Source organism: Talaromyces stipitatus, genomic scaffold (genome assembly GCF_000003125.1).
Source record: "Talaromyces stipitatus ATCC 10500 scf_1105507295541 genomic scaffold, whole genome shotgun sequence".
NCBI lineage: Eukaryota > Fungi > Ascomycota > Eurotiomycetes > Eurotiales > Trichocomaceae > Talaromyces > Talaromyces stipitatus.
This window is the reverse complement of record NW_002990115.1, coordinates 4073913-4089826: the sequence shown is the minus strand read 5'-3', so window position 1 is coordinate 4089826 and position 15914 is coordinate 4073913. Positions and strand designations below refer to the sequence as shown.

At 44.7% G+C, this 15914-nt stretch overlaps 4 protein-coding genes across 4 annotated transcripts, besides 5 other annotated features; all 4 read right to left on the bottom strand.

Annotated features, from left to right (window-relative positions):
* Window positions 1-2767: 2767 nt before the first annotated feature.
* TSTA_038420 (uncharacterized protein) lies at window positions 2768-5623 on the bottom strand. Its single transcript, XM_002481025.1, has 4 exons — window positions 5047-5623; window positions 4996-5022; window positions 4679-4940; window positions 2768-3297 (listed from the first exon to the last, which is right to left on the bottom strand). The coding sequence occupies exons 1-4, from the start codon at window positions 5421-5423 to the stop codon at window positions 2953-2955; spliced, it is 1011 nt and encodes a 336-aa protein (XP_002481070.1). The 5' UTR covers window positions 5424-5623; the 3' UTR covers window positions 2768-2952.
* Window positions 5336-5364: a microsatellite.
* Window positions 5624-8000: 2377 nt separating the features above from the next.
* Window positions 8001-10735, bottom strand: TSTA_038410 (the record flags this gene model as incomplete). The annotated part of the gene is made up of 7 exons (XM_002481024.1): window positions 8001-8119; window positions 8342-8441; window positions 8602-9223; window positions 9258-9625; window positions 9677-9806; window positions 9840-10579; window positions 10643-10735. 7 exons carry the CDS (start codon window positions 10733-10735, stop codon window positions 8001-8003), a joined length of 2172 nt encoding a protein of 723 aa, XP_002481069.1.
* A 1081-nt stretch (window positions 10736-11816) lies between these two features.
* Window positions 11817-12359: a mobile genetic element.
* Window positions 11849-11875: a sequence feature (AT_rich).
* TSTA_038400 (uncharacterized protein) lies at window positions 11856-13332 on the bottom strand (the record flags this gene model as incomplete). The annotated part of the gene is made up of 3 exons (XM_002481023.1): window positions 11856-12378; window positions 12411-12858; window positions 12885-13332. The coding sequence occupies 3 exons, from the start codon at window positions 13330-13332 to the stop codon at window positions 11856-11858; spliced, it is 1419 nt and encodes a 472-aa protein (XP_002481068.1).
* Window positions 12371-12958: a mobile genetic element.
* Window positions 12937-13305: a mobile genetic element.
* A 497-nt stretch (window positions 13333-13829) lies between the features above and the next one.
* TSTA_038390 (uncharacterized protein) lies at window positions 13830-14810 on the bottom strand (the record flags this gene model as incomplete). The annotated part of the gene is made up of 2 exons (XM_002481022.1): window positions 13830-14684; window positions 14739-14810. The coding sequence occupies 2 exons, from the start codon at window positions 14808-14810 to the stop codon at window positions 14175-14177; spliced, it is 582 nt and encodes a 193-aa protein (XP_002481067.1). The 3' UTR covers window positions 13830-14174.
* Between the last annotated feature and the right edge of the window lie 1104 nt (window positions 14811-15914).

Sequence of the window (15914 nt, the reverse complement as noted above, 5' to 3'; positions counted from 1 at the left end):
TGACTTTCAAGGTGGCAGGCTGTAGATCGCTATTGTAAATCATAGAGAAATATATCATGGATACAGACATAACTTGGGCCGGGAAGTACTCAACAAAGCCGTCTATTGCAAGTATTATATCTACAAGGGAGTGAGTGTCTCTTCATATATTCATATGAAGAAACATTGAACGGCTGCATACATCCATCAATGCCGGTCCAATCCTTGCCCTAATCTCTGCTCCCTACCTAGGTAGGGTACGCGTAGTCTAATGTGTTTATGCCTGCATATGCATGCAGGCAATGACTTGTATCGTATCCTTACCATTCTTCTGTATTATATACTTCCAAGGTTGTCCAGCAGATCTGTACCTAGGTATGGTAATCAATCATTTGGTACATTGATAGGTTGTATTCTTTCCGGATATCCGGGCTCTCAACAATACCATTCTCTGTACATGAGTCAGTCATAAACGGCATTTGAGTAACTCTGGAAATCTAGATTCTGCTTGACTCGTACCACCATTAGGATCGATAGATGGGATGGGCGTGATGGCTAGCCCTAGTTCTGTGTTGTCAGTAACAGTCATTTACATCCATGGACCAACGACTTGCTGGTTCTCTTCAAATGTTAATGACTGACAGCTGTCTGTCCCCCCTACCTTCTAGGTACCAATAACATATGACTTATCGGTTACACACGCATGAACAAGGTATGAAGCTAGTAACACAAAAAACTACCTAGGTAGTGTAGCACAACATAACTTCTAGGTCTGCCTAGACAATAGAAAGGTAGGTCGAGTCCATATAATGTAGTCTAGAACTAGATACTAGCTTGCAATTGAACGGTTTATTTTGGGCTTCGTGTTGTTTACTAACTGCATACTCATGGTATGCTGTGAGACGTGCTTTAACCAATATAGTTGATATCCAGTAGGTAGTTCTGAAATATGGTTTCGTATGTCCGAATACGATACGAGCAATAAACAATGATATAGATTTCCAGTACGAGCGTTGAATCCAACAATGGTAAATCAGTATATGCTCGAACAACCTTAGAGTTATCAGATATAACTAACTAGCAAAAAGAAACCTGTTTTCAACATCTTTCCCACGTACATATCTGTACTTCATTGGTCCAAAGTCTCGTAAACCAAAGCTCAGAAACCTTGGAAATTGTGATAGGTTCACCTATAGTTATGTGATATATCAAAAGGTGAGGGGAGGAAGTAAACCGATTTCCATTCGAAAAGAGACGGAGATCAGTGGATCTATTTGTTGTTTTTGCCATGAGATTGTAAAATGTACTTTCTAGTCAGCTAGCGATCTTTCAAGCAATATCTAAATGTATATCTATAGAGCCTTCTTGCCAAGCCATTTCTTTATAAATTCTAGTCTTATATAAATAAACAAGATTGGGCGTCCGCCTTCGGGATTACGGATGAGCGTGAATGTAAGGTCTCAATATCAAAGTTCCAGAAGGGTAGAAGGGCGGTTTGCCAAAATAGAAGTAAGTTAAGTATAAAGAAGAAGTTAAATCTTCCGGTCAAGCATTGTTTGGTGTTTCAATAATTGCAGTTGGGCAAGGTCCAATGAGCTACCAGCCACATTATTAAATGTATGAAATTTGATGATCTTGCATGGGAACGAAGCGACAATATCTCTAAGACCAGGAGATAGGATATTTTCACTGAGAAGATCCTTCGAGACATATGAGGCTTCATCATCCGGCATAGAGGTGGCCCGGCAGAAGAACTATTGAATCCACAGAAAAGGTCATTCCATCTAATAATACTCTATATGAAGTTCCATCAGATTGCGATTCTACTATCATTCACTTTCTGATCTTTGGGGATTCTATATTCCCTGAGGAGAAGGTCTATTAAGCGGTATACAGTATCATACATACATGAATCCCATAGAAAGGACACTTTCACACAAATTTCGGTTTACCGAATTCTGATCTTCTCCTCTAAATTCTCTTTTCTGCGCCACTTGTTGGTTGCACTTGTGCCCTGTCTTTGATCCGAGAATTTTTCTCGGAAAACCGAAAATCTCTTTTACGAGGATCCTAATGGCGAGCGCGAGCACTATCAATATGATTCGCTCGTTTTTTTTTTTGGCATTATCCATCAAGGGGTTTCATTCGATCCTTTGCAACCAACGAATGGCCAGAGCCATACGTGGTACCTAGGTCCAAAAATGGCTCTGATACCCAGTATGAACCTTGTTGCTCCTCCATCTCAGCATGGCTGATCCGTCACAGAAAATTGAAAAAGAATTTCAAGCGTACAACCTTGACAACGAGAATTTTAACATGGAGCTCCAAGGTTTGATGGGAAGACAAGAAGAGCAGCTGTCCAAGGACAGAAACGCGAGCTATCGGGGCACGGTACGCATCCCGCTCGACGCACTCTATGCAAAAAATTCTCTTGTGCAAAAAGTTCTCTGAAGCGAAAAGTCCTTCTATGCACAAGTTATTCTTATGCACAAACTTCTCTTTTGCGTTGATCTGCCAAGCTTCCGCAGGCTATCCCGATTAGGGAACCCATTGTAGCGGGAAATTCTTTGCTGTCTGGTAATCAGACGCGGGGATATCAATCGACTTATTCTTTGTTGTTGAGATTGTGTTTACGGCATGTGGGAACATGGCTGGCCATACATACAGATCATATCCCCTAGCTAGATAGATTCCTCATGCTTAGTTTTCTCCGTCGACATCTCTACCCTCTCAATAAGATTTGTTAGGCTTGAGCACTCATTATAGACAACGTCACCGGGATTTGGTGATGAGGCGATGGGCCACCTCTGTATGTCTTTGCATGTGCATTTGATGCAGAAAAATCTCGCTATCATTGCAGAAATGGCACTGCCGATCCTGGAGATGCTTAGCTCAAAAATGTCGCACCGTTATGTTGGGTCTCAACCATGATTGATTGCGTTTGTGTTCTGGAAGCAACTGATTGCCAAAGTACTAAAAATAGATTATTGGCTTCTCGGCATCCGGCTCTCCGGCACGGATGATTTGCTTTTTCGCTCCCTCCAGGGGATTGCTGGAGTTTGAAGCTGACGTGTCAGACGTTAGTCCCGCCCTGACGACGCGCTTAGACGACTTCGCTTGGTCAAGTTCGTTATCGCTTGGCGGAGCTTGTTTCCATCGACCGTGGAGAGGGCCTCCTTCCCAAACGCCACAGTATTTACTGACTGCCTTGGTGGCCGCATTCCGCCTAGCCCACTTATCCTCAAGGGAGTGGGACGTAGGCCAGGTGAACAGCTTCTCCAGGAGATGGATCAACTCAGAAGGCATCTGAGCAACAGCCTAGAGTTTGTGCTTGGTCTCCTCATTGTGGATCGCGGACCTCGACAGTTGATATTCAATATCGATCTTTGCCTGTTTCCGGCCGAACGCTTGGCGTATTTCTTTCCTCTGGACTCGGCAAAGGCGACGAAAGATTTTATCAACATCTTTGGTCAGCCGGTCCAGCCGGGACTGATCGCGTGGACTGGGATTCCATCAGCAAAGGATGGCCTGCTCATCCCACTCGCGCACTGCCGCTAAATACTCCAGATGTTGATATAGCTCCGATCAATTTTGTGCGCTGATATCTTATGAACGCCTCTTATCAATCCAGCGACTGATACACCGGATGGCATGCATCAACACTGTGTTAGGTTGACGGCCATTCATGATATTTTGCATATCGGTATCAACATTCCGTAGCAGATAGTGGTTCAGGAATGTGCGGCTGGAGGCGTGCTTCATGATGAGATTCTATTGTGCTTCGCTCACACAGCCTAAAGTCCATTCCCTATTAGTGTCTGCTCTGTATTAAAGACAAGGGGGTGCTGCAGGGTCAGGCCAGGCAAAGGGTAGACTGACCACTCTCATTCAGCTTCTTCCCACCGCCATATCGCATACGGTGCGCAAGAAAGGTATGGAGCCAACCGTGGATCTCTCCTAACGTTTGCAGTCAGGAGGACATCATACTTGTGTTGATGGTTTGATCCCACAAGATCGTTGGAGTTCCGTCGACCGCCTTAGTCATGGAAAAGACGAAGTATTCCTCGATTTCGGGCTTGAGATACAACTCCATCTGCTCACAACCGTCTTCAACCAGCAGCCGCTGCACATCTTCCATAGACCAAAGTCTGTTAGCTTCAAAGGCATCCAGGTAAAACAGGATGCCGAACAAAAAGACATAGGGGCTAAAAGTCCAAGGTTGGATCATCTACGATTTCAGGGAAGGGGAAGTTGTTACTGGCACCAGTTTAGTAGATAAATACAAACTACCTATATCTAGGAGAGAAGGCAAAGGGGTGTATGCTCACTGCTATATGATACCCAGGAACTGCTTGATGTGGACAGCGCGAAGCTCCACCATCGGGATCGGCGGACCGCCAAGGGGATCTCGTTGAATAGAGAATTGGAGGTGCTTGAATTGCATTGAGAGCAGGGCGGAGATTCGGTTGACCGTGAAGATCCCCAGAACGGTGAAGAGACAGATCTGGATCCGCTCAAACCCCAGGAGAAATCACTTCTCAGTCCTTCGGAGGATGGTTTCATTGAAGGAGGTCAAGTCCTAAACATATACCCTGGTTTTCTCGCGCTTTTCCATATCCAATTTTCATTTGTCTATGAGACTTCGAAGGCCCTATTCACCAATTAGAAAGAAAGGTCACCGTGGAGTGTGGACGCTTACCGTGTTGATCTCTTCACACTGTACTTTAGTGAAGCTAGTCCGTGTAATCAGTCGATAATATCCTTGAAGAGACTTCCACTCCGCCGTAACGGCGCTCCCTTTCTTGATCCCTTTGAGAAGCCGGCTGTCTTTGCCTCGCTTGAGCTTCATGCAGTAGTTGAAAAATTGATGGATATTGTTTGTCATCGCTTGCTGGAGTGCACCCTCAGGGTCGCTCCATTTAGGGGGCGCACCGTGCTCGGCCACTTTCACACCACAGTATCTTGGTATAGATCAGTGAATCCTTCGTCTAAGAGGCGAATTTGGGAATGACTCACTTGTTCCATCGTTCCTCGATCCGGGCTCTTCAAATCTTTGTGTTCTTTGACCTCCCATAGTCCAAAGGGACATTCGCGAGGTCTTCATCAGTGTCGTCGTTGGGGTCATCGCTGTACTCGGGCAGCTCGGATGATATAGCGGGAGCCCTCCTACCCTTGGAAGCGCTCGAGGGGGAGTCCCGTGGTTGTTGGGGTGCAAGCGGTACCGGTAGGCATGGCTGGGTGTCGGAATCGGGCTCGATCAAGGTAGTTGAGTAGCCATCACCAGACTCGTAGTCGTCGTCAGAATGATCTGAGTCGGAATCGAAACACGAACTGGACTCGTCGCCCTCGTGAACAGCATCATCATCATCATCATCATCATCATCAGGGTTGAAGGACTCGGCGAGTGGAAGAGCCTGTTGGCGGACTCTAGTCTTTACACCCATAGCGAAATCTGTGAAAATGAGTCGAGTGACAGCGCTCTCTACCAGAAATTCGGTGAGGGCTAGAGAAGCGCCGAAGAAGGTAGGGGAAAGGACGAAGATGGATGACGATGGAGGAAGAAGGAAGATATGGGCTGGGCTCACAGCAGGCAGCTGCCGCCCGCGTGCCCCAGTAGGGGAGGGAGGCCAATTTTGGCTTCATCGCGAGTAGGCATGAAGTCGAAACCTTGTGTGCACAGCAACCGGCAGAATCCCGGAGAGTGACAAGGCGGTGACGGATGGATTGTGGAATGGGCGCAGCTTTCGACGTCGGACGCGCCCAAAAACGGGCGTGTTCCCACAAATCACAATTGTTATAGAGGAATAGCTTCATGTTCGGGGTTGCCGAACAATAATCTAGCGAAACTCTATATGTCAATATCCGTGAGGGCTTCGCCCGAACATGGTCATGAGGTCAGCTCATAACAATTAGGGTACTATGACTGCAGAACATCTAGTATTTCTGAACAGTATAGTGACGGTACCTAGTAAAACTCTTAAAGTTAAGTATTAGCGTTGGATTAATGTAATAAATGCAGGCACTGCATTTTATAGCGTGGAAGAAGGTCAGCCTACGTGTTGACTAAAGCACCCTCATTGCTAGTACACACCTAATAAGGAGGATTCTAATTCTCCTACTAAACAATCCCAGCTTATGGTTTAAGAGGAGACGGAAGAATCCCTTTATTATGCAATATAATCTGTGTGTATCACATCTGCTAAATAACGACCCACTGTCTGCTTTCTCTGCGTCAGTAATCCTAATATTCCCAGATTACGAACGGACACCCAATATCCGGCCGGATATTGACAATAGTGCTCTCTGCCGATCCCCGGCAGCCCCGACAATCTCAGCAACCCCGGACATAAGGCTATTCCTAGAGAGAAGCCCGTCGGAAGCTCCCAATTCCCCTTGCCTATATAAGATTATATGCGCGTGAAAAACTTGTTGTTTTCTTTCTCTTTCCTTTCCTCATGTTACGTTTTCTATTCGAATATGCCCTTATAGTGAGCATTAGACGGACTAGCCCGTAACACTAATGCTCCATAGTTTTCATAACCCTGATATTGATTATTTTTTCTGCTAGTTGAGATTGCATGTTAATAACTGGTTGCTCATTCCTATCTTGTTCTAGATTCTCTTAAATTCATTTATTCTGCTGTCGCTACTTCTCAGTATAGAGTCAACTAAGAGCTATATTATACTTTTTCTCTATGTTCCTAGTCCGTGCCTGAGCCTATTCTAGCTTCTGTTATAATTGACAATCTTTTTACAAATGATCTTTTTTACTATTACAGGCCAAAGATGGCTTGACAGGCTATAGTGGCTTGTTGTAACTTCTATTCTTGATCCTTCCACTTCTGTTTATGCTTGTCGACGGTATTCTACCATTCATAAATTATTAGAAGCTTATTTAGAGACCTTGACTCTTCAGGAGACAGCTTATATAATTGGTTTGGATCGATGGACGCGCTAAGTGAGTAAGCAAATTGTACTAGGGGTGTTTGAGATTTTATCCTACGGACGATGGCCTGGGCATTAACATCAATATCCACCTCATAGTATTGGATAAAGGTGCGTATATCAGTGTGCTATAGCATAACACATTGAAGTGCATCGGTAACTTCCTCTGTTCTCTAGTTAGCTAATTAACTGTAAAGGGGAAAACGCATTCATACTACTGTTATTGAAGGCTTTGGCTCCAGCATATGAAAGATTATAGGGCTTGGTTACCTAATCGAAACCTGTGATCTCACCAACTTTATGTATTTGATCTCTTAATATTAAAGCGGTCATAGGCTTCTTTAGTTCAATTTGATATCTAGTTGTTTCTTGAACCACTTGACAAAATACAAACCTATCCAGAATATCATCCTGGAGTGGCAGCTCTTGTTGTCCTAAGCCTCCTAGGATGTGGAGACTGTAGAGTTTTTCTGCACAATCCAGAGCAGGTATAGCCATTGAAATTCTCTTAAAGCCCCAGATGTGAAAGAGTATACTTAATAGGCAGATATGTGGGCTAAGGACCAGAGATAGATCAAAAAGTATTTCTGGAATTTTAAACTTATTTCACTATTAGAGTGGATTAAGGACTATATAAGCCCTGGATCCCTGACTAGACATTTCCGGAGGAAACACGTGAATCCACTGTGGTTCACTAAAAAAGTTGAGTGTTACGTTTGTGAGAGAGAGCTGATTCAACACAAAAAGACCTTCTTAATCATGTAGAGACTGCCCATGGAACAGTTGTCCGCGGACGTGTTCAGGCAAAACTGGCACTAGAATATCAGTAATCAGATAGAACAATGACTAAAATACATATATATCAAACAGAAGAAAGCTCAAGTTTCTATCGTTACCGAATCGCTCATCATACTTCTAATATACACCGGGCTGGCACTAGGAGTAGATAAGTCTAGCGGATCAGCACGGTATACTTCGTCCAACTGGGTTTCTCCATTGATGGCTGGGTAAGCAGCAGCGAGAGGGGTGCATTACAAGGCGCTCTTGACTCCAGAGTATGTGCAAAATGAGAGCCATCATTGAGAGATTACACTCAAGCCTCTACGCACAGTCGTGTCTCGAGATTGAAGACACCCAAGCAAGATCTTTACAAAATCACCCGCAAGAAATTCCATCGTGGCTTGATCAGTCAAGGCTACCATTAAAGGAGATGCAGCACTTACTGGAAGTCAAGCCACAGTATCAGCAATTGCAAGTAGCTAGATGACGGGGTAGTCTACTTAATCAGACGATTGATTACTTAGGGAATGCATTGTGTACTGAGGCAATACCAGTCAATTCGACATAGTGTCCGTATCAGACTGAAATTCATGACTAGCATACTATTACAGTGGTTCGCATATTCAGAGCAACAAACTGAAACTCTCATCCTCCTGCTTCACGTAGACGGCAAACCTCGCCCACAATAGAATCGAGCAGAAGCTGCTCGAGAATTCAGGCAATTCAAAGGGAAATGTCTATATAATACTCAGCCATCCCAGGCCCTCCCTTTTAAAAAGAGATTAGTAAATAATAGAGAGTAGTTGAGTACAAAGAAGATTTAATCTATAATGTATGGAATCCTATGATAGATACCCGCCCGTCCCCATACCCAAGGGCGAGGTTGGATTCCTTAACTGCTGAAGCTGTAAATTGACGATACTCCATAGGGAGCCACAGTATATTGTCACCCGCTAAGGCAATCCAGTTATCTGGTAAAGATTCTTGATTGAAATTAAACGAATCTAAATGGTCCCTGAGCGTCTGCAGCTCAGAGCTGGTCTTAGCATCCCAGAGCTTGATGGCCCTGTCATTGGAGCCTGACACTACTATTTGGCTATCAGGGGAGAAGGCCACTGAATGAATCAAATTTGAATGACCCCTCAGCGTCTGCAGCTCAGAGCTGGTCTTAGCATCCCAGAGCTTGATAGTCTTGTCATTGGAGCCTGACACTACTGTTTGGCCATCGGGGGAGAAGGCCACAGAATGAACCGGACCTGAATGGCCCCTCAGATTCTGCAACTCAGAGCTGGTCTTAGCATCCCAGAGCTTGATGGTATTGTCATAGGAGCCTGACACTACTGTTTGGCCATCAGGGGAGAAAGCCACTGGCTGAACCCAATCTGAATGGCCCCTCAGCGTCTGCAGCTCAGAGCCGGTCTTAGCATCCCAGAGCTTAATGGTCCTGTCATAGGAGCCTGACACTACTGTTTGGCCATCAGGGGAGAAGGCCACTGACTGAACCCATTCTGAATGGCCCCTCAGCGTCTGAAGATTCTTGATTGAAATTAAACGAATCTAAATGGTCCCTGAGCGTCTGCGGTTCAGAGCCGGTCTTAGCATCCCAGAGCTTAATGGTATTGTCATAGGAGCCTGACACTACTGTTTGGCCATCAGGGGAGAACGCCACTGAACAAACCCAATCTGAATGGCCCTCAAGGGTTTGTAGTCCTGGGCTCCAATCATCCTTCACTTGTGGTAGCATATGTATTTGTTTGGGCCTGCAGTTAAGAAACATCTTTCTAATAATACTTCGCATTGGTAAAAACACCACCCCAGAACAGTAGAGTTGGAGTGGAGCAAGACTTGCCATGTAGGCGTTCTTTAGAATAAATCGTTTTGCGTCATAGAGAAAGTTAGAAAATTCAGCATCCATGTCCTCCTGTATACTTGATTTTAGCTATCACTCAAGTGTAAATATGCAGAAACTTACCCCAGCGCCTGACTGAAGCATATCCATCATTGCCACTGCCTCTGATATAACGCCTATTAGACTCAGCGCTTCTAGCCAATGAAGTAAGTGCTGTTTCATAAAATCAAAAGCCATGGAGCTAGTAATATAACTGTAACTATGTTCAAAATGATACACCTAATACCGACAGGAGTACTGCAGATCTGCTGAGAGGTGCTTGTTAATAGCTTGATTATCAATATTTGTTCTCGGTGTCCCGTAGCTTGACAGACCACAGATATTCTGCTTCAAGTCAGTGTTCATAATACGGAGGCAATGCAAGACTATCTTCTCATGTGTCTCCTTTTCATCCACGTGGAAGGTGCTTGTTGTGTTAATGAGGAAGTCTCGGAATGATAGATGTAAGATTCGGATCGGTGCACCTAAATTCTTTGGAATATTTAGAACTGAGTGCAATGGATCCAAAAGCTCAATGATATCATCTGCTTGTAGATGAAGAAGACGTGCCAAGGAAATAATAGACAGTGGGGTAGCAAGAAGGATGATAGTCCCGATTATATCCTGAAATTCTTTTAGAACCTCTGCTGGGTCATCCTCGTCATTTTGTATGGTTTGGTTCAAAACTAGCAGGTATATTTTGTCCATCTGAGATGCGGATGTAGCTTCTTGAGATGCAAGGAACTTCTGGAGTTGCTTTTTTGGATGTCTTCCTCTATTGATAAAGCGGTATGCCGTGGCCGCAAAGATGAATAGTGGGCTAGACATCCGCACCAACTCATTGACAGCCTCATCCCCAGGCCAGTTGGCGGCGAACGACCTCTCTTCCCGTATACTCGAAAGCTTGTCTTCCAGGTATAGGCGAATATCACGTTCAATCACTGGTTTGGGAAGCTCATGGAGGGCCAAATCCTGATGGTTATTACTCTGCCTGAAGCCAAGACGGATTGGAAGTTCAGGCCGGTTAGTTAGAAATATTCGTAGACATACTGACTTCACTTCCTGCAGTCGAAACAAAAGTTGAAGTATAATCCGGATATCCTTTTCCTGATCACATTCATCTAGTGCATCAATAATAATCATAACTGTTGCAGGTTGATCCAGTTTTAATCCGAGCAGAGGCTGGAGAAGAAGCTTGTCGAATAGTTCACTGAGAGATTTAGATGAGATATTTGAATTATTCTCAATCCCTTTCAAGACATCAGGTTGCAGTCGCTGGTATTTGGTAACCAGCTGCTTTGTGATAGTAGATAGGGAAGTAGAGAACTGTTATTTGTTCTGCCGGCCAAGCCGTACGAATGCCGTTAATCCTGCCATTCTCGCGAACTTCTATGATAATACTATACCAAAGTCGCACAAAGACGGGTATTGCGTCCCAACTTGCACCCAAGTTCTGATAATCATGTTGCATGAGGGCTGCAGGTAGCAGGCTCAAAAGAATGACTAGCAGCTCCATGAGGACATGTTCCTCCACGGCCAGTACTCCAGAGCACTAGCCGTCCTGCGAATGATGGGGTAGCCTTGTTTCAAAAGTCAACGCTTTCACTTTTGTAATGGGTACAGGATGCTACCAATTTGACAGATTGTGCCGCTGCTATCAATTATATTCGAAAACAGCTAAAGCCACATACAAGAGGTGCTCGTCGCCTGGAAATATTGAAACATGAGGAAAGAAAAGCTCTACTCGAGCTGCGTAGCCAGTCTTTATGTGTGCTCTACGCGAGCTACCTTACCCTATTCATCTCCGAAATCTGATGTTGAGATGATTTCATAATACGGCGTGGATAGGGATGTGCCCTATCAGCTAGGAGCAGAAAGAAACTCGTACCCGTGCCGCCAAGCCCGCGACCACACGCTACGCGTGTGGGTGCGCGTCACATAAGTGAAATTGTCAGATAAATGATATTTTGTACGGAAATTGCTAACAAATTTACATTCTCTCGTCAACCCAACGAATTAAATTTGGATTTGAGCATCTCGGGTAAGCCTGCTCAATCAAATTCAATAGAGTATTACGATCAATCGCCGCCTCATCACTTGGTGTAAGCGGGGGAGGCATTGATCCCAATGGTGCTTGCCGTAGTTCTTTGAGCCTCTTCCTCTCGGCTTTCTTTTCCTCAGCTGTAGTAAGCTTTTTGACGGCTCTATTCGCATCCTTTACAGTGAGGATACCTCCAATTTGCACCTGGCGCTTAGTTTTTTTTTATTTTTTAATTTTTTTTTGGGCGGATTTGCGTTCATTGAGCGTTTGGAGGCGCTCGATTTGAGCCTGTTGTTGATCTTTAATATGGGCCTGCGTGAGGCTTCCGTCAAAAATCTTTTTTAGACTCCTCCGGATACCAGGAATCACGTTGGAAATCTCATTTAGCTGTGCGTCAACCTTAGTAATTGATCTTTGAAGCTTATACGCAGTAGTTGGCGGAGAAAATGAAGCATTTGTGGGTGAACTTGAGATATCTGGCTCCTCATTGTCATAAATTAGCAACTCTTGCCCTTCTTGGAGGTCCCATTTCTCAATTAAAGGACCGACAATTATCTCTGGATTGAAAGGCCAAAGCCCACGCGCAGAAAATCCATTCCGGATAACTCGTAGAGTAAGGGCGTCAGCGCGTACACGAGCAATATCGGCCAAAAAATCGATCTTATCGTAAAAATAACCTCCAAGGTGCGCTTTCTCGTTGATAGCCCTTCTATGAACGCGCTCATATTGTAAGAATGGCAACCATCTAGAGGCTGTAAAAGATGCGTTGTATGAGACGGAAAAGCAAAGGGAATAATCCTATAGTCGTCGCAATAGGATAAGAACTCAGACGTAAGATGAGCCTCATGATTATCCATAAAAAGTAGACGAAAATTGTTTCCTGCTTGTTCTCGTGTATGCTCATTGAAATGTTTGAGCCAATCGTACGCAATCTCATCATTTGAAAAGCCTGTTTCGCTTATAGTCACTTTCCACTCATCTTCTTTGAGATATTGGAACCAGCTCTCAAGGATAACCTTTCCAGTAAAAATAAGCAATGGAGGAATCGTATTCCCAACCGCGCTTATACCCTCTGCTGTGGAAACCAATTCCCGTGAAGAAGAGCTAGGAACGTGCCTTAAAGCATCCGGATATCTTGTTACAACTTCTTCATCCCCCCCTTGTCCAATTTGAAATCCAGATTCGTCGAAGTTCCAAATGTTAGATGGCGTAATCTTATAGCGTTCTATTGCAGTTTCTAGACGGTCAAACCAGGCCTGTATAACGCTCGGGTCCTCAGCAAGATGTCGCTTGGATCAATAGTCTTTTGCTTCATTTTGACGTATTCTTTGGGCAGTCGTTTGAGGAAGCGATAGACCCAGCGATCCCCGAGTTGAGGGGGGTTATCCGCGCCGGGGTGCATATTTTGAAGCACTTTATCCACGTAGTTTTTAATCATGCGGACGGTTGGAGGGATTCCTCTATCATCTAAATCATGCATCCATAGAATTATGGCGCGTTCTTGATCCTCCGTCAATCGCTTGTGCGCTGGTCGTCGGTTTAGTTGAGAAGTGCCGCCTAACACGCGTCGCCGGAGCCGTTGGTAATCCACGCCAAATTGACGCGCCAACGGCTTGATTTTTTGCTTCGGATTTTTCCTAAGCATCTCTAAGGCCTCTGAGATCCTGTTCTCCTCTTCTTTATACTTCTCGGATGGCATTTTGCTGGTGTTTTGGGGGTTTGTAATGATATGGGGAGTTTGAAATATCAAAAATATCATTTATCTGACAATTTCACTTATGTGACGCGCACCCTAACCCGCTTCGCTGGTGAGGTGCGCGCTAGCGGCACGGGGTAGCTATTTTTTTTCCTTCTCCTTTCTCTCCCATGCTTAGTTTTTCTTCGATCCTAGTTTGAAAATCTATAATTCACATTATTAATTAACTATTCCTCAAGTCTCTCCTTGGAAATGCCACTCTTTTGCCAGTGTTTTAGGCATTCTATTCTCTCAATATTTTCAGCTGATAACTGCGCCCTTTCCCATGTGATTGCACGACGTGCCCTGGACTCGCTCAGGCTCATCACTCATTGCTGGGATCGATAGAATATCAATCGCCATGTATGAAAGCCTTGGCCACCTCTTCTCTTGTTGATCCTGACCAGGCTGGTTTTCCATACCCGGTATGGATTAGTATGGTATGGAATAGTCTCAACTATTCTTCGTATAACGTATTTTCATTTTCCAACTGCACGATAAACTTTGAAAATTCTCTTGTAAGTTTATCTTATAGTTTATATTCTTGATGCTCACTAATACTTCTATAATAGTCGAATTTTATTGCCGACAAGGAGTTCTCCTTGAGGATTCAAAAAGGATAGGACACATTTGACAAATACTATAGCAAAACAGATGAATCCCCTCTTTACGCAGCTGCTCTTATTCTTCATCTATATCGCCGTACAAAATATATTCGTGCTAATTGGAAAACAAAAGGGTAGTCAATCAGGCAAGAGCCTTGCAACTTGGCGTTTCTCAAAGTCCGTTCAATGTCCTTGGATTGATTAACAGCCGTTCCGGGTACCGCCCTGGCATGACTCGCATTGGTTGAAGTTCGTGTTGGCGGTGGGATCGGTGGCGTCAAAGACGTTCCGCGTGAAAGAGTAACCAGAACGATTGAAGCACACGGTGTTGGCTCGCTTAGCCAGGGCCGAATTCTCGGCAACTGCTCCCTCAGGAGGGAAGGCCGAAGACGGGAGATCGCCAAAGCGAAGGCCGGTGATGGCGAACAAGTCTTCATCTTCCTCATCACTACGCTTGTAGGTGTTTTCAGCGTACTCCCGGATCTGATTAACTGCTTCGGCGGCGCCTTGGGCGCTACCAAAGTCCCAAATGATGGAGAAAAAGCCCTGGGCAGTAGCCTGCAAAGCCCGTTCAGTATAGCGCACATCTGCCAACGCGCCGGCTCCCATGGCACCCCATCCAAACTTCGCAAAAAGATCGTCGTGCACCGATCCGGCAAGATCGAGTGGGATATTAGTCACTCCGGCTTGGTGGAGCGAATTGAGAGCTGCCTGTGTAAACTTTGTTCCGATCACTACGGCCATTCTGGTGCCACTAGAACTGACGATTGCCGCTTCGGAGCCTTGGAGCACTGCAAGGCCCGAGAGAAGGTAGTTAAGAGAGTTCAAGAAACGCATCGTGCCGAAGATTGAGAGAGAAGAGTTCTTCTTTGCAAAGAAATTGTTCGAAGACAACTGTAGATTGGAGTTGATGTCCCAAGTGAAGAGGAGGGAGGACCTAGACGTATTTATAGGCAGACTGATTCATGTCTATCCTAAAATTGCCGATATTGAAGCTAGCAAGCACCCATTCTGTTGGTCAGCTAACCAATAAGCAACATAACAGTTCCTAGTATGGTGGAAATACTGGCGTCGCATTCAACTAGCCCATAGTCGGGATATCTATGACTTCATCTTGGTTAGTATACTGCTTGAAGCTTAGATTAACATCATATGAGATCCCCATGATGTGTCATGGTCCCATTTCTCCATAAAGTTTCCGATCCATAGTTAGAGCTCCTCTATTAATTTCGGCGAAGCTATATTCTATTGACTCTCACCGCTCTACTCCGTACTCGACCAAACGAAACATCTGCTTGGCCTTAGTAATTGTTTGTCATGTTCCAGCCTCCGATGATGCCACCAGTTGATTATCAAATGGATAGCTGGCTCAAGTATTGTCAGCAATTATCTGCTCAAACAAACTATAGTCAGCAAGCATTTCCTCAGATGAACCTACTGTTTAACTTTTTGACTACCTGCTGAGGACATCCTATTTTTAACCTTTCTAGTGTTCCTCTTACTAAGTTGTATGCCGTTGACACGGATAAACGGAAGGACATCGGGATGGCCAGCCCTTTGGGATATATAGAAACAACAGCTAATCCAACCCAAAGTGACGGTTAACAGGCTGGGTAAACATCTCTAGGCACTCGGAGCCATTCATGATTATTCGGCCTCGAAAAGTACACCGTGGTACAATCTTTTACAGGTTTTTGGACAAATACTCTATACATAAAATGCCAAGCCTTGTATTTGTTTTTTGCATCGGCCTGGGCCGGGCCGAATCAGCAGAAATTAAGTACAACGGTCTGCTGGCTCCAACTTAAAAACCGATGTGCATTAACCTCTGGCTACAAGCAGTTAAGGTCGCCGGTCCACTTTCCGCTCTACAAAAAAGCCTCAGAATCGGAAAACAAAATCCTCATTTTTAATAATGCCGTAGACATTGAGTGGATCTGA

Bases quoted from the DNA above. Each gene is read 5' to 3' on its own strand.
- TSTA_038420 (XM_002481025.1), bottom strand. From the start codon at position 5,423: ATGGGTGTAAAGACTAGAGTCCGCCAACAGGCTCTTCCACTCGCCGAG. The intron at 5,023-5,046 runs GTCAAAGAACAC...AAAGATTTGAAG, and splicing joins GTCCCTTTGGACTATGGGAG to AGCCCGGATCGAGGAACGAT. The intron at 3,298-4,678 runs GTAAGCGTCCAC...CACAAACTCTAG, and splicing joins AGTGTGAAGAGATCAACACG to GCTGTTGCTCAGATGCCTTC.